The sequence below is a fragment of the Eubalaena glacialis genome, chromosome 18 (genome assembly GCF_028564815.1).
Source record: "Eubalaena glacialis isolate mEubGla1 chromosome 18, mEubGla1.1.hap2.+ XY, whole genome shotgun sequence".
NCBI lineage: Eukaryota > Metazoa > Chordata > Mammalia > Artiodactyla > Balaenidae > Eubalaena > Eubalaena glacialis.
In genome coordinates this window covers 3,474,302-3,492,072 of record NC_083733.1, presented here as the reverse complement: position 1 = coordinate 3,492,072, position 17,771 = coordinate 3,474,302, and the positions used below count along the sequence as shown (strand labels likewise).

Here is a 17,771-nt window from a genome sequence, read left to right as displayed (position 1 = left end):
GGGGCTCCCCTCAGAGGCTTCTGCTGTCTTTACAAGCATCCAGGACCAGTTATCTGCACTTTGGAAATCTGTTTTTGTTTTTTTCACAGATACGTTCCTCCCTTTGGAGTATTTAATATGCTTTCTTCTGAAAACATAAGCCTGACTCAGCCACAGACAGGGCGCCTGGTTCTAGGCTGAAATCCAAACTGGAGAACGGCACACGTTCCCGGGAAGGTGGTGGAATCAAGAACAAGAATTCCACAAAGAGGTGAAAATGAGGGAAAATAAGACTATCTTTGCAATGCCTCCAAAACTAGCCTTGGCCGCACCTTTTGTTACAAACAGCTCTGCCAGTTCCCCTTGACCTTGACCTGGAGGTAGCACATGTTCATTTTAATCACAGGAAAAGAGAGACTTTTCTTTTTTTTTACTTTATTTTATTTTTATTTATTTATTTATTTTTGGCGGCGTTGGGTCTCCGTTGCTGCGCGCGGGCTTTCTCTAGTTGCGGCGAGCGGGGGCCACTCCTCGTTGCAGTGCGTGGCCTTCTCATTGCGGTGGCTTCTCTTGTTGCGGAGCACGGGCTCTAGGCGCACGGGCTTCGGTAGTTGTGGTGCACGGGCTCAGTTGCTCCCCGGCATGTGGTATCCTCCCAGACCAGGGATCGAACCCGTGTCCCCTGAATTGGCAGGCGGATTCTTAGCCATTGCGCCACCAGGGAAGTCCCAAGACAGCCTTTTCTGTGGTAAATGCTGGAGATAACTCTTTTTCTTTTTCGAAACAAATACAGACCCATCTGGGACGAGACTGTCCACTGCATTCCACTTGTGCTGGCCCTGGCGTCTAAGTCGAGGAGAGCGAAAAGATAAAGTGTACCGATGCATCCATCACCCCTTCATTTGTCTTCCCCACGTGACTTAAAGTCAGCTTAAAAAGCCAAGGGCGAGCGAGATTTGAAGAAAGAAGAGAGACTCTGGTGGACCAAATAAAGCACATCTATTGTAAGCAATGTTGAAATGTTTCCTACTTATTAAGAGAAAATAGTGAATGCTGTGTCATAAACCTTTTCAACAGATTATCTGATTGTTACAAATTTCCTTCATGTAGTCCAAAAAACAACAGTAGCAAAGGTACAGTTCTCTGAACTCTGCGTGAAATAATTCATGTAAAAAAGAAAAAGATGGAACGGGACCATAAAGTTTCCCCATCAGTTTCCTACGACTGGGTTAAAAACCTTGACTGATTGTTTCAAGTATAATGATTACAGACAGTGCACTGTAAAACTCCGGGACCCTAAGTTTTGTTCTGCTTTTGTTGCTTCAAATACAAAAAAAATAATTGTTTTGAAGACATAAATTAGAACCATTTGGATAATCATGCAAGTCAGTCAGGAGTTAGGACCGATTCTTGCCTTTTTAAGATAATCTTAGCATGGTTCCGCTTTTCTTTTGGTTCCACAGGTTTACAAGCTTTCTGGTTGAGGATTATTACACTGTGCTCCCATCCAAGCTGCCTTCCCAACAATGTTTGTTTTTACCCTTAATGATGAAGGTTTCTCAGGCAACTGTGGCATTATTCCCACGTGTAGAGTCGTGGCAGCTACGGAAGCCTGACAGCGGGGGGCGGGGGTGTTGCTGCAGCCTCCTGACCGCTGACACCAGCACACGGCTCTCAAAAACTGCTCGGCACTGGCACACCACGTGCCTGCCCAATCCCAGGTCTGGATGATATTAACTCAAACAGGATGAAAACTCACAAACACTCTCATTCGGGTATAAGATCTGGGCCTTTTTTTTTTTTTTTTTAAAGATAGTTCATAAGCCTTAAAAAGTATTCCTCCAGATTATAAAAGGTTAGTTAAAACTGTTTAATAGGAACAATCTTGGACAAGCAGAAATAGCTTTGATTTGAAGAATTATAGCAATGTACAACTGGGAAGGACTCCACAGGGATGATCAGATGGGACAGTCTATGCCTGTTCTCGAGGCTCTGCATTAGAAAGATGACTGATGGGACATTCTGCCCTCTTTCAAGGCACATGCCACTTCTGAAAACTGCCGGCTTTCCACACAGGCTATGAGATATTTTATTTACATTTAAAAATAGCTTTTCTTCTTCAGTGTAGTGGAAATGCCCAGAGACCAGTCACTGAAATCCCTCCCTAACACAGGTGCAGAACAGCTTTATTGATCTCTGGATTTGTCCAGTCATTCCGAATGTCATCCAGGTGGTTATCAAAATCCACGAGCGTTTCATAGGACCGGCTATCCAGGAGTGATGCCGAGATCCTCTGGGCCTCTGGCCAGTCTTCACAGTAATCACTACGAGGTGAAACAGGAGAAATCAGCCTCTTAATGAAAACAGGTGGCTTTTCAATAGAGTAAACAGGAAACCAGCCACATGCAGAGCGGTATAAAGGAAGACAATAATGAACACTAGCAAACACGTACGTTTAAACACATGAAGATGTACGTAAAGAATATGAAACATGAAAGAGTCACCCTCCAAATGAAATTCTGAAAAATGTGGAAGTAGATGATTGATTACAAATAAACCAAACCAAATGCCTGGAAACAGGGTTTGGCTTGGGGAGGGGTGCCCTGGGGTTGAGGTGGGAAGACCCTCGAGTGACACTCAGGTTGTCTTGACTGCTTGGAAACCCTGTAGGCCTCAGTCCTCCAGGGGTCGAGGAACATGCATGACTTCTGTATGAGGTTTGCACACTCCTCTGGAGAAGACGCTAACTTAAAAACCCAGAAGGCTGGGATCAGCTTTCCCGTGGGAGCTGGTGCCCGGAATGGCACCAGCACACGTGGCACGTGGGCCACCCTGGGAACAGGGCACTCACTAGTGAGGGTCTCTGCAGCGCCATTTGTTTTCGTGGTGTTCGTACACATGGATTGTGGGTACCACACAGTCCATCGTGAACTTAGTGTTGTCTACCTGCAACGAGACAAAGGACACGCTCGTGAACAGAGCCAGCACTTCTGCTGCAAGTCCGCAGGCCCTTCCTCGTGGCTCTCCCAGGACCAGTGTCAACACTGCCCGTGGCAGAAACCCCACCTCATAGCGCATGACACCACGAGAGCACGGCCCAGGTGTACTGTGTCATACAGGAGAAACACTAAGTACTTTACTGCTTTTTCACAAACGTGACGCTTCCAAACTTTACTTCTGCCTTCCCTGTTAGAATCCCATCTGGATTGAGGTTAACAGGGCTCTTGATGAGAGCTACTCACCTACCTGGCTCCTTCCCCCGCTCCCTCCGCTGTGCCAGCTAACGTAATTCAATGGTTCTCACACTTGAGCGTGCATGAGAATCATCTGGAAGCTTACCGAAACACAGACCGCTAGGCCCCTAGAATCTGCATTTCTAACAAATTCCCAGGTGGTGCTGCTGCTGCCGGCATGGGGACCCCACTGTGAGACCTGCTGAAGTGGAACGACCCCCACCTCTAGAAATCCATGTGCCGGGACAGCAGTGGCCTGCGACTCAGCAACTGTAAGCCTGCAGGTGGCAGCAGGCTGCAAAAGGCGGCCACGGTCCGAGGAAGGATCCGCAGAAAGGAAAACCATTTATATCCATAGATAAAGCGCCACGTCAGCAAGAGGATGCTCAGCAGCCACCCCGCACACAGAAGACTCAGGAGTGAGCGAGAGTGACTTACCATGATGAGAGCCGTGTCGCTGAAGCCCTCGGCGATTCTGGAGGCCACCTTTTCTGCAACCTGGTTTGGACTGTGAGAGAAGAACCAGCGAGGTTACCGCATTCTAGTTAACGCCGTTCAACGCTGTCTGCCTAAGGCAGAGTGAACGGCAATGATACAAAGACCAAGGGCACCAGTAAGCTGCCCGAGCTTGTTACGCCCGTTTAAGTAGCTTCTGGTGACTGCGCTCCCGCTGCAGTGACTGGTGAGGATGGGGAATGCTGCGTGCGCCATGGGGAGCACAGGGGAGAGCAGGGCCCTTCCCCCACCAGGAAGCCCTGGGAGGGGATCTTGAGAGGGTGTCTTCTCAACAGAAAGGCTCCCTGGACCCCGGGGCAGAGCGCCACCCAGGGCCTGCAGACAACTGTGCTGCTGAGAGCCGCCCCAGGCCAGGAGCCTCCAGGGCCCACCTTCTCCATCTGCGCTCTTAGCTGCTGGACTCGAGTCAGCTGTTTTTCCTTTTTTTTAGTTTTAAAAATTCCTAAGCCATTCCAGATCTTCTCAGTGCTCACGAGCCTTCCCTGGCTGGCTCTGGCCCTGCGCCCACCGCAACCTTGATAAATGGCAACCTTCCACCTTACATCAATAGAGTGACTTGGAGAATGGGTTTCACGCGTCCCTGCGCTCCCCCTCCTCCAGCCCACAGGCCCATCCACTCTGACCTCCTCCTCGGGGCCTTACTTATCTCCCTTCCCCCACAACGGGCCCAGCTCTGATGTCAAATCTGAGTCTTTTCCTTTTTAGGACAAGAAAATTAACTGGTTCTGTCCAGCCACGGTCCAACTTCTCTTCTCGCTTTCAACCATATTTCTTCAACTTCTTTAGTAAGTTGACGATCCTGTCCCTCTCGCTCCATTTCCTCACTCTGCTGTGCAGTCTGGTGTCTGCCCCCTCACCCCGGAGGGCCAGCACCCCCGAAGCCTCCCTACCGCCTGCCACGTTCCCAAGGCCCCCCGGCTGGAATCCGGGGCAGCTGGAATCCGAGGCAGGCAGGCCGGCTTGTTCCCAGTTTCTCTGGCTGAGGTGACCTTTCCCACTTCTTTCCAACCCCTCACCAGGCGCCTCCCCTTTGCCTCCTTCATTCTCCCTGCCACGCGCTCCCTTCAGCCTATCACCGGAGGCATGCGTTTCTAAAATTGCCTCCTCACGGGTCTCAATTTCCAGGTTCTTCTTAGAAGAGAAAAGCCCGCCGTGCTCAGGCTGGCAGACCCAGCCTCTCTCAGCACGGTACCAGCTACCGTTCCCACCCCCGGGAGCAACGTTCTGTGTGCCTTCCATCCCAGGGAACTGTCTGCACGCCGTCCTCCTCACACACCCCTCCCCTCACTCATACTCTTCCCTATCTGGAAGGCCCTTCGGCGCCCACCTCTGCTTACTCAATTCTTTCCATCTTCAATGCCCAGAAAACACCATCCTCTCTGGGACGTCTTGCCAAGCTGCCCCAGATGAGGTCCATTTGTCCCCTCTCTAAACACTTAAGCCTTGGTATGCAGTTGTCTTTTTGTGCATCTTTTTCCCCTGCACAATTAGAGTCTCAGCTTTTTGAAGCAGGGACAGAGCCATAAAGAAACACACTATACCATTACGATCGTTTCTTTGTGATTGAGGTGAAAAAAGCAGGTTCAGTGTTTTATAAAAATAAGTTTATCTAATTATTCTATTTTCACTTTTAAAATTGAGAATTTATAGAGATGTGTGATTATTTATCTGCAGTTATCGTGTTAAGAAAAATGAAACAAAAAGAACAGTTTAATAGGGAAAAGGCCCCAGGGATTCTTGTCCTTCAGGTCACCCCGGAAAGCCCTCAAGGTGAAGGCAGCACTTCATAGGAGTCGGCAAGTGCCGAGTTCCCGTAGCGGGGCCTGCTGATTCACCCGCCCACTGTGGAGAAGGCGCACCCCGTGACCGCTCCGAGTCTTTGCGGGTCCTCACTCACTCACACCTTAGGTGCGAAGGGAAACGAAGTCAGCATTTGCTAAGAGCATGATCTTCTCCCTAGGAGCATTTGCCACAAAGAAACTGGCAAAATACTATTATCCTAACGTTTATGATCATCATAGTACTTGGTAACTCTTATTGGGAAGGGGATCGAGAAACATTTATTATGTTTCATTTCAGATGCCCCCAAACTCACACTTACCATGTGTTCTTTTGAAAGAACTTAAAACTTACAATAGTTAATGAATTGCCAAAGTATTTCAAAGAACTACCAATTTTGTTTACCTCTTACTTGTATTTCACACTTAGTCTCTAACACCGACCTGCTCCACTCCTAATGTCAGATCGTCACATTGTGACAGTCACGTCAGTACTTTGTTTCCAACTAGGCTGTACAAGTCCTTGTTCCTGCGAACCGTCAGCTGCCAAATACAACGGTGGGGACCCTGGCGACGGAAGCCACTTGCCAATCCCCCTTCCCAACCCACACAAAACTAGGCATCTACCTGTGATTGAGATCTTACATTCACATCTAAAAGCTCTTTACTGAGCATGTACCTCAGGCCAAGGCACTGGACCTGGTACTGAAATCTACCCCTCATGAAATGTTTATTATGAAGCAAAGCGCCAGCAATTATGAAATGATCAAATAAAACTTGATGGGATAACCTGAAGTTTAGGAAACGAGTAAAACAGTTACAAACACCTTATAGTTCTTTTTCTCAGATTAAAACAGTGACTGAATGATCCTTTTTTAAAAAAGGTAATCACAGGACTAGTAACAGGACCGGCCTCTACTTGGAATCAAGCACAAAGTTAAGCACGCTGCGTGTGGCTTCGCTCTGCCCTCCTCACTACCACTCTGCGAGGGATGAACTCTTTAGCTCCACTTTACAGACAGGACCACTGAGGCCAAAGCGGTGAATCAGTAAGTCACTGAGGACTTGAATCCAAGTCTAACCTGGCTCCAAAGCTTATGCTGTGAGACGATGTGAATCAGCCGATGTTTCTAAAAGAGGAGCAAAATTTTAGCTAGGCGAGGCTGAAGAGAGAAGGGAAGGTTTTCTAGGTAGAAGCAAAGGTACTAAAGAAGGAAGTCAGCGTGATCCCAGCTTCTGAGCTTCCTGGCTGTGTGGCTTTGGTGCAGCAAGCGTCTCTGGCTGGAGTTTCTTCAGCTGAGTGTCCTTGTGAGGATTCGAAAGGATGACACCAAGAAAGCCCCAGGCCAGGCACAGTGGTAGTGACTAGAGGTTTACTCCAAACACGCTGGAGGGGTGGATTAGATCCCAGAGTACGGCCGAGGCTCACGGGGTCAGAAGGGATCCGAGGGTTACTGGACACACTTGTCTCACCACCCACCACGCTCTCTACAGATCTCACCAACGGCTGGTAGGCACTTAGACGCTGACTTCAGTGGGAGAATGAAGACCTCCTGAGCAGAGCAGGTGAAGGACCTGGGAAATTCTAGAAGGTGTGAAGAGCATGAAAGTGGCGTCTGAGCAAGATAATTCTAGGCTGGGCTGCAATGAGGTCCAAACAGAGGCAGGAAGATGAAGAGGCCACGAGCCAAGTGAGGCAGCGGAGGGCAGAGCCTGTGCGGGCGCGTCTGGGGGCGGGGGAGGAAGGAAGCCAGCGCCGTCACCTCTGGCCCGGTCTCCTCTCCTTCCTGCGAGAACAGCTGCGGGACAGTACTGTCTGCTTCCGGGAAACCTTCCAAGGACGGCTCCCCACTGCTTACAAAATAGTGAAATGCCGCACAGCTGTCAGGGTGGCCTCACTGGCTGGCGCCCCTCTGTGTGCGCGCCCCTCACTCCTGCCGGTTTCCACCCGGTGTCTGCATCACGCTGTCCCCCCTCCGCACTCTTCCCTCTGCTCTCCACGTCTGCACGTGACAGGACCCTGCCACGCGCAAGCATCCGGTTCAAACGACACCCCTCCCCGAGGGCCCCTCCGGTCACAGCAGTGGACTCAGTGCCTGCCTGCTCCTGCTGGACGGCCCTCTGCACCACCCTCCCGGCATGGGGCCTAGGTTTCGGTGTCTTCTGTGTTCAATGCAGCAACTCGAGGGCGAGGGCCAAGAGTCCAGCTTGGCTCAGCACAGAGCTTGGCCCGGGGCAGGCGCTCTGTGCCCTGCAGCCTCTTCGTGTAACAAAGACCAACCGACACGGGCCATGAATAGGCCCCAGCTCATCAGCGCCCGGGAGGCAGGTGGGCTGAAAAGGAAGGTGTGGTCAACAAGAGCCGCACGGGGAGAGAGAGCCCGAGCGGGCAGCGGGCAGGAAGACGCGGGAGCCAGGCTTCAGAGGGCGCCCCTGCGCCGTGGCCCACGCAGCGGCTTTCACGGGAGTCGTGCTGAGCCCAGCGCTGCGCCGGCGACCTTGTCTCCCTCAGAGTCCCGACTGGGCCCAGTCCTCTATGGCAGAACGGCTTCCATCCCTGAAGTGTTTCATCAGCTTATTGTATTATGGCCCTAACGCTGTGAGTCCAGCCTCTTGCCTTTGCTGGGCAAGCGGATGTGACTCCAGGAGACACTTCGGTCTGGGGTCCTTCACCGCGTCCCAGGCCGCCTGGCCACGTGAGGGAAGCGTGCGAGGGCACCCCGGCTTCTGCCTCTGGCTTTCGCTGGTCAGGGTGCTGACTCCTCTGGGACTCTGCCTGTGAGGTCCCATCAGGCTGGCTGCTGGTCGTATCCCTCGACCAGAGGGCACTCTTCTCCTCGGGCCGGACTTCTTGACCCAACCCCTCCTCACCCCTTCTGGCAGCGCAGGTACCAGCTTCTGTCTCCAGCTCTGGGTGACTGCACCACCCTCTCCTGAGTTCTCTTACATACCGTTCACACCTCTGGAAACAACTGCCTTATTAAGTCTTCCTCAAATTATCCTAACTACAGGGTGTCAAGTGTTTTTTTTGCTGGGACTTTGACACAGAAATAAAGCAAAGACCTCAGCTTTGCTCATTAGTGAGAATCACAGTGGGTGCAAATAGCCGGATAAAAGAAACCGGAACCTAACATGAAAGAAGCAGCAAACACCACATTTTCATCAAAGTATCAGAACTTAAGAGCACCAAACCTAAAAGTTACTCTTTTTTTAACCCCCCAAAAGAGTGGAGTTCTTTCCTAATGCTATGCCCTACATCATTCCTACCTTGGGAATGGGAAGCAAGACACAGCTGAGTGGGGACAGAAACAGGAGGCCCTGGACTGTTGCTTTCATTATATGAATTCCCTTCAAGCAAAACAAAGAAGATACAGAACAGAATCCCAACGTTAATATAAATGTTTAGAATTACTGTTGTTTGGAATTACCCATACCGCAGTCCCCCTGGAATACTATAAACAAGCACAGAGGGCCCAGAGGGGTTCTGTTCTAACAGATTTTGCATCCTGAGACCACAGAGGTCAAAACGTATATCAGAGATCATCTCCCTCACAGTATCATTCTTTCATACCCCAGAGGGGTTTTGCATGGACATACCTGGCATCCTTTATTCGTTCGTTAGCTTGATAATAACCAGCAATCACATAGCTATTATCTTTGCACCATGAATCAATCTGAAAGAAGAACAAAATTTGGGAAGAAAAGGTGAATGATTTTCCCTTAAATATCAAGTCTCAATAAACAGAGGGAACCCCCCCAACCGCTGGATGCTGGGACAAGTCAGATATAAGCCCTGTATCCTCCTCCCTACAAGAATGAAATGGGGGAGTTCCCTGGTGGCCTAGTGGCGAGGATTCCAGGCTGTCACTGCTGTGGCCCGGGTTCAATCCGACTGGGGAACTGAGATCCTGCAAGACGAGCAATGCCGCCAAAAAAAAAAAAAAAAAAAAACAAGAATGAAATGGGTGTTCAGGGGAAAGAAGGTCACCCCAATTTGCTTTCCACGGTCCACGTGAGGCCAGAGAAAGCAAAGAAGAGCCTGGGCTTCCACTCTCACTGAGGTGGGGTGTCTTCCCACAGAGGAGGACCCTGTAATGACGGGGAAGGGTGGGGCTGGACACGAGGAATGACGTCCTCCCCCAGTCCCAGCAGAAGGCCCCAGTGTAGACATATATTAAACGGGTGCAGTGCCGTGGGTGAGGTGAGACCAGAGTTACCCACCTTCTCTGACAATATGAAGCACTGAGGCATTCTGGGGCTTGAATAAGCCTTAAGATCATTTAAATCAATCCTTCACAGGTAAGCAAACTAAAAAGCTCGGAGAGGGTCTAAGTTTGCACAGCCAGGTAGCACAGCCAGCCTGGGAATATAAGTCTGTTTCAAAGCCAACTGCTTTAATACTGTATCTCAGTATTCCTAGCAACACACCATGAAAAATCCATCACGCCGGGATGTGGGGTAAACAGGCACGCGCATGCGTGCGCACACCCTTCTCGGCGGCATGTTTTTAAATGGGAGCATGGCAGCAGATTTTTAAAGTTTTTTGTTTTATAATGCCACTCTTCTCTCATCAGATTTAGCATCCTGCGGGTCTAATGCTATTATTAAAAGCAACAAAAGGTCATCCTGTTTTGCCATAATGGAATTTTAATAATACACTGCAGTAAATTCTATCCTCAGTCTGCAACAGAAGAGATAAAATTGATCCTCGATTTTTTCAAAGTGAAGTAACTGGTTAAAAATGTTTTTCTTTTCTTTCTTATTTTTCTCCTTTTTTAAACATAGCTCTACTGCTCTTTTTCTCAAATTCTGGTTTGGGTCTCCAACAGTCTCCTTCATGACTAAAAGCAGACATTACAGAATGGTTACAGACCAAGGTTCCCTCGCTCACACAAGGATTAGAATAATAATTCTGGCTTCCTAAGAGCTCACAAATTACTACATTGGGGCAAAACCAAGGCTCAGTGAACGAATTAGACGTTTTGGTCATCCACTCAAAAGACGAGAGCCATGTCTACAGAATATTTATAATGGCTCTTTCACTGTAACTTTGATGCAAATTATTCCACAATTACTTATATTTTGTTTCTATCAACTCTTAAAGGAATGAGTTTTAGAAACTCTCTATTGCCGCTTACAGCAGCAAATTCTTTCATTTCTTTCTAAATGTATCTCTATGTGGTATCAAAGGGCATAGCCCTGTTGTAAAATTTGGCATTTGGCCCCATTCCCTGAACTCAAACCCATAAGTTAGCCCATCCTTTAGTGTAGCCCTCTCAGTCTTTGTTTCTGATCGAAGACTGGTCTCTTGTGTCCTCACTTGAGGTGACCCTCACCCCTGCCCACTTTGGTGCCCCTCTCCCAGCCCTGTGGTGTGGGCTGTTCTTATATCCAGAGTCACAACTACAGATGGTATCCCGAGTTTGGCTACTGTCCTGGCTTCCTAATGCCCTTATAACAAGTTACAAAAACTTAGTGGCTTAATACGACACAAATTTATCTTACAAGTCAGAGGTCTAAAATGGGTCCACTGGGCTGATTCCTTCTGGAGGCTCTAGGGGAGAATTCGTTCCTTGCCTTTTCCGACACGTAGTGGTCACCACATTCCTTGGCTGGTGGCTGTATCACTCTGACCTCTGCTTCTGTCACAACTCTTTTCTCTGACTCTTACCCTGCTGCCTCTTATGAGGACCCTTGTGATTACACTGGGTCCATCAGATAATCCAGGATAATCACCACATCTCAAGATCCTTAACTTAATCTCATTTGCAGTCCCTTTTACCACGTAAGGTTACATGTTCACAAGTTCCAAGGATTAAGGTGTGGACATCTTGGGGGGCCATTTTTTGGCCCACCACAGCTACGTTTAATATAAGATAATTATTTTCTGCTGCTGCTATCCTGACCATCCCCAGCAGTAGTCCTTTTTTATGGCCATGCTGCGCAGCTTGCGGGATCTCAGTTCCCTGACCAGGGATCAACCCGCGCCATAGCAGTGAAAGCCCAGAATCCTAACCACTACGCCACCAGGGACTCCCACAGCAGTCTTTAGTGAGCAGTCTAAGCTGCTCCCAGATCCCTTTCCTGGGCTGAAGGTAACGGTTCAGGACTCAATCCCTAGCAAACATGTGGTGTCACCTTGTACCTGCACTCAGAGAGCAGAGAAGGCACTTGACATGAAGGATGATTCTTGTGACAAACACAATGCACACCTCAACTTACACTTTACCTAACGAGGGGTGAATTCCTGTATGTAAAACTCCAAGGGCCTAACCAAATTCCAGCAGAAAAATAATGTCATGACCTTGAACTTCTAGTAGAACTCTTTTTAAAATTTATTTATTTATTTATTTTTTGGCTGCATTGGGTCTTCGTTGCTGCGTGCGGGCTTTCTCTAGTTGCGGGGAGCAGGGGCTACTCTTCGCTGCGGTGCGCGGGCTTCTCATCGCGGTGGCTTCTCTTGTTGCAGAGCACGGGTTCTAGGCTCGCGGGCTCAGTAGTTGTGGCGCACAGGCTTAGTTGCTCTGCGGCATGTGGGATCTTCCTGGACCAGGGCTCGAACCCGTGTCCCCTGCATTAGCAGGCAGATTCTTATCCACTGCGCCACCAGGGAAGCCCTTTTGTTTTGTTTTTGTTTTTTTGGCAATGCCGCATGGCTTGCGGGATCTTAGTTCCCTGACCAGGGATTGAACCTGGGCCCCGGCATTGAAAGCGCTAAGTTCTAACCACTAGACCACCAGGGAGCTACCTAGTAGAACTCTTTGAAGAGGCTGTCCCAAAAGTGAACCAGGCACAAAAGCTCTGGCTTGGCTTTAGAAACCTTTCAATGATTCAGAAAAGAACAACCAAGTTAAGTCTGGATGCCTGTGACAGGCATGCACAGCCTGTCCACAGCTGTCCAGATTCAGACACAAGCGGCCCACAGTTGAGGAATGGAGAACTGGCCATCAGAGCCCACAGAGGTAGCGTAAACAAGTTTCCGTGGAATCAGACCTCATCGGTGAGAGTGACCTGGCGGGCGGTAAGAGTCAGGGTGTGGGAGGAGGCGAGCAGTGTGGACGGTCGGTAGGGCAGGGATGGGGCAGGCAGCTCTTGAGGGCCCTCAGAATCCTGAAGTCAGCCCAAACGGCTTGTTCATGAAAAGCCCAAGCAGATTTACTTAAGTGGCAGCTTATACAGTAAAGGCAACTCGCTCCCTCCCAAGTGGGGCAGGACAAGGCAAAAGAACTGAGAAGCTGTCTGACCGCTGTTCTCAACGAATCCGCTTCCGTCTTCCTTACCTTGCTGCTAAGATGCCCTACTCCCGTGATACATCTTGTGAACAATCAAAATGAAAAAGTTCAGGACAACACTCCGAAACTCGTCAAGTGACTGAATACAGGGTCCAAATCCTGCATTTACTTATGTAGTGTCTTTTACTTTTCAGAGGGAAAGAAGGACACTTTCACCTTGGCATAAGTCTGCCACCCTCTGTTCAATGCCCTTTCAGGCTCGTTCCATTCCAGACACACAGGAGAACTACTAAAGGCCCTGGGCCCAACTCATCCGTTCCCAGTTAGACTGAACAAAGAAAGCAGCTTCTCTCAGCAAACTCGCTAATATTTGCATGTATGAGGCACTTTGTAATTTTCAAAGCACCATCACCCACCTCATGTAGCTATATAATAGCCATGAAGTAGGCAAGGCAGGGAGCTGATAAGAGCCACCCCCAGCAGGGCGTTGCTCCCATGTTTGCCACTTACAAGCTGGGTGTGTCTGTCAGCCTCCCTGTCTGCAGCAATGAGCAGGCCTTGGCTTCTAAAAGTAGAGGCGTTGTTAGTTTCACGGAGAAGAAAAGCTCCTTCTCAAGTCAGCTGCTGATTCTTCTCTGGCAGGAAAGGAGCTGGCTCCAAGGAGGAAAAGCTCTGGAGGTAAATGGCATGGGGACAGAGGGTGAAGGTCAAGGGGAAGAACTGAAAGGAGAACCCAGAGCAGCCAGCTCCCTCTCCCAGGCCAGCACATTTATGTTCTGGAGAGAAAAAGGGGCAGGAGGAAGCAGGGGGCTGAGCCAAAAGCCAGAGGGGCAGCAGCCTGTGCAGATGAGTAGAGAAGGCACATATGGAGGCAGCAGAAAGAATTCTAGACCGAAGTCACGGTGACTAGACCAACCGGCAAAGAAGGAAGTCATTGGAGCAAAATGTAATGAAAGGCAGCTCCACAGCACCAGGAAACCACCGACAGGGGAAAAGGACAAAGAGGGCTTAGGGAAACAGCAGGTTTATGCTAATTTCCCTACTGACATTTTATGGGTTTTTGCTTTTAGAAATAATTCCATCACTACCTACGTCAAAGGGTTATAAGGATAAATTAACAGGCATAAGTACTTAAAAAAAAAATAGAAAGCACCCAGAAATGCAAGGATTTTTTTTTAATGGAAAATTATAATGAAAAGCCTTGCAAAGGAATCTGATGCTGCCCTTTGATGGACTGCATATCAAGTCAGTCTTTCCCACTTATCAAAAATAACTCAATACGAAACTCCCTGAATAGAAACAAGCTGTGAGAATTAGGCCTCGTTTATACAGTTTTATGGATTTAGATGCTTTATTAAAACTACATCTTCTATAGCTGATAAACCATGGCTCCATACACTGAGATTTTTCACTGCCTTCAGGTTATAAAGTTGCTAAGTCAAAAGCTGAATGATATAAACGTAAATATCTTAATTGTAATACAAAATTTGTGGATGGACTCAAATTGCAAATTTTCCTTTATAACTTTATTTTGAAAGTTATTTAATTTGTACTCAGTTGACATCTTTCTCGTATTTTTCAAATTCTGAGTCTAGGATTCAAAGTTTTGATCAATAGAGAAAAGTGAGCACAAACCACCGCTGCTTGGCAAGGATAAAACTTTGGCTGTTAGTTTCTACTGTTTGAAAAGAAGCTAAGTGCAGAGAATCTAGTTTGCACTTAATTTTGCCGGACAGGAGACTCAAACACTGAAGGGCACGTTGGGGGACATGCTGGAAGGTGAGCCTGGAGTGCAGTGTGCAGTGGTGCAGGGTCAGAACAAGCCTCAAGCAGTGCCCCTTAACAAGCTGTGGCAGTGGGCCTATCTTAAGAGTCAAGGTCCCCTCTGGACCTGGCCTTCCCTCCCCAGGTAAATGGCGGACACAGCCCTAATCCTTGGGGAAAATTCATGTAAAGGCGACTCCGATGCGGTTGCTTATAGTTAGCATATTTAATTCGTTCAAGTATTGCGTTTATATCTTGTAATAGGAACATAACCCTTTAACTCTGTAAAGCTTACTTAAGAATGAAAAGAATTAATCCTATTTTGACAATTCCAAGTGAGGTTCAAGTCTGCCTTTAAGATGCTCTTTGATGATTTCTGATAGGATTTTCTAGGGATTTAAAGCAACACACCTTTTCCTCCTACCCACGCTGGCTCCACCCTGGTTAGTCTGCTGGCTTCCCTTCTTCCACCCACCCCGCAGAAGCTGGAGTTCCTCAGGTTTCTGCCCATGGCTCTCTACTCGTTACACACAGTCCCAGCCAATAGGACCTGCTCTCATGGCTTCAAAAGTCATTGAGAAGCTCCTGGTCCCCCATCTACGTCTCCAGCCCACCCATCTTCTGAGTTTCAGACCCATTTTTCAGCTGTCAACACTAGGTCATTTTCCCTCAACGAACGGTGCCACTCTCCTTCTGATGCTTAAGTCAGAAATCGAGGTGTGTCACCCTTGCCTCCTTTTCCCTATGTCCTCACACGATTAGTCACTGAATGCTGTGGATTCTCCCTCCTGGCTCTCTCTGGTCTGTCTCCTCTGCTTCCACAGTGCACTTAGTTTAGGCCACCTCTCTGCCTCTAGTATTATATACACTCCTATTTCCAACATCCTCTTTGCTGCAGGCTGGGGCAATCACTCCAAGACACAAATGTGACCATGCAACTCTCCTCCAGGGGCTTCCCTGTCCTCATGATGGAGCCCAAACTCCTCTGTGTGACCTGCAAGGTCCTCTACGATGAAATCTGTCCACTGCTCACCTCTCTCCATGCCAGGTCGCTTTATACTCTACACTCCAGCTCTTCCCTAAATACCGCTCCCCCCATTTTCTCCTGGTCTTTGCACACGCTACTCCCTCTGCCTTGAGTGGTTTTCCTCCGTCCCCTGAAGGAAGGCTGGGTTAGTTGAACCTCCCCCACTTTCTGCTTAACTCCTCACATGGCACTTATTCTTCACTGCTGTACTTGTCCGCTTGGTACAAGTTCAACTGCTAAGCAGGTACGGTGTTTGATCCATAGCCATATCCCTCCCCCAGCACAGGCCTGACACTACTGGAGAACTGAATAATCCTGCATTAATGCTACTGGTTAATCTAGTTCCCGCAAGTGAATGCACTTCACATATCCAATTCACCACGCAATTCCCTTGATAACAAAATAGTCAAGACAGGTGGTTGAAAAGACTTGAAGTAAAACAGACACATGCACACCCCAGGGATGTATTGGTACTGACACGCTATTTCTTCAGGAGCTAAAATGGTTGATTTTATAAATATCATCTACTTCTTATCTATCTCCTGCCCCAAGATGATACGAAGAAATTCAGACAATGACTCAGTTTAACAGGCATTCAAAGATGTGCCCAGTAAGCTTAGGCGAGGACCGTTTGTCTAAAGATACTTCCTGCTTACCAAGAATTTACATGGGTGTCATAATTAGGTAAATTACAAAATGGATTCATTTTACTTGTTGGGAGGTATAGAGAAAGGACTTCTACCTATACCTTCTCAAACTTAACTACTTTTTGCATAATCAACGAATATTTTTTTAGTATCGTAGTTTATATGTATATGAAAAACTGTACCTCAAGCCAGGCAGGTCTGAGTCTACAGTTTATTTTTCCCTAAGGTTTCAACTCAAATTTATAGGTGGTCTTTTTTCCTTTATGGGTCACCCTACCTCAACAAGCACTGCCTAGGATTCAATGACCAGCCAGTCTATCCCTATGCCACATCTTTTCTCACTGTACTTCAATAGACCAGTCGTGAGCAGACCCACAGAAGTGTGCGGGCTGGAAGGCATGTCTGCTCCGGCTTTTAAATTCCAGTCTTTAGCTTTTAAAACCACGGGTGCATTCTAGATGTCACTAAGGAGGACAGACAAGCTTCCCTTACAAAGCGCTCAGGAGCATTCTCGGGCAGCAGTGCCCGTGATGCCAACGCTGCCTCTAAACGTGTCTCCACCCTCGGGGTCCGGGGCACTAACGTCGGAAGAACCGCAGCCTTTACACCCACGGCAGACACGGATCCGGCCCCGCGAAGGTGCGCAAGAGCCTAACCGCAGTGCCAAAACTTCCCGTGACTCAAAATCCCAAATACAAACGCTGTCGAATCATCGCTCAGTTAACGACGGCTTGTTTCTATAAAGGATACTGGTGTGAGAAAATTAATGTATTACTCGTCGCCTAAAGCGTCTAAAAACACCCAGGACGGTTAAGATCGCTCCTGCGGCCGCTGCCACTACGAGCTGCCATCTGCGGGGCCTTGCTAAGTGCAGGCAAAGTCCTATGCGCCCTCGCGGGTCGTCCGTTCGTGGTCACGGCTACCTCGGGGGTGGGTCTAGACTCCGGCTGGACCACTGTGAGCTTCCAGCTGGGACTGCTCGGAAGCTGATCGCCAGGCGGTCTCCTGCCCTGCTGATTCCGACGCAGGACCCTTCCCGCGCTTACCAGGGTGAGGGCCACCTCCAGCATGGGGGCGAGGGCCAGGGTGCCGTGGAAGAGGGGTATACAGTCCACGAAGAGGGTGTGGTGGGCACCCGGGCCGCCCAGAGGAAGGTGCTCCTTGCGCGGCTTCTGCTTCTCGGCCACCAGCAGTCCGTTGACGGCGCAGTGCGGGTACTTGGCGCCGTGCAGCACCATCTTGCAGTAGGCCTGGGTGGTCAGCTTCACCCCGGGCATGCTGAGCCCGGGAGGGCCCCGGAGGCCCGGCGCCGGCCGAGGCCTGGATCCGCTGCCCGGCCGCGCGGCGCCTCAGGGGAGAAGTGGGACGAGGCGGCGGCTGCCTGGTGCGGTCGCGCGGCCGGCGGAGGCCCCCACAGGCCAGGCCCCGCTCGGGCTCGGCTCCTCTCGACGCCGGCTTCCCTCCGGGAGAGACCGATGAGCCCACGTCAGACTCCCCTCGCGCCTCTCGCCGGGCGCCGCCGAAAAGCGGTCCCCCAGCGGCCGCCGGAAAGCAGCCCAGCTCTGCGTTTTACGACGTTCGCGGCGGCCCCTGAC

General features: G+C 49.4%; 1 protein-coding gene across 1 annotated transcript; it reads right to left on the bottom strand.

The window, feature by feature from the left end:
• Nucleotides 1-374: 374 nt before the first annotated feature.
• EMC8 (ER membrane protein complex subunit 8) lies at nucleotides 375-17,728 on the bottom strand. The gene is made up of 5 exons (XM_061172704.1): nucleotides 17,223-17,728; nucleotides 9,104-9,180; nucleotides 3,651-3,720; nucleotides 2,831-2,925; nucleotides 375-2,303 (listed from the first exon to the last, which is right to left on the bottom strand). The coding sequence occupies exons 1-5, from the start codon at nucleotides 17,451-17,453 to the stop codon at nucleotides 2,144-2,146; spliced, it is 633 nt and encodes a 210-aa protein (XP_061028687.1). The 5' UTR covers nucleotides 17,454-17,728; the 3' UTR covers nucleotides 375-2,143.
• Between the last annotated feature and the right edge of the window lie 43 nt (nucleotides 17,729-17,771).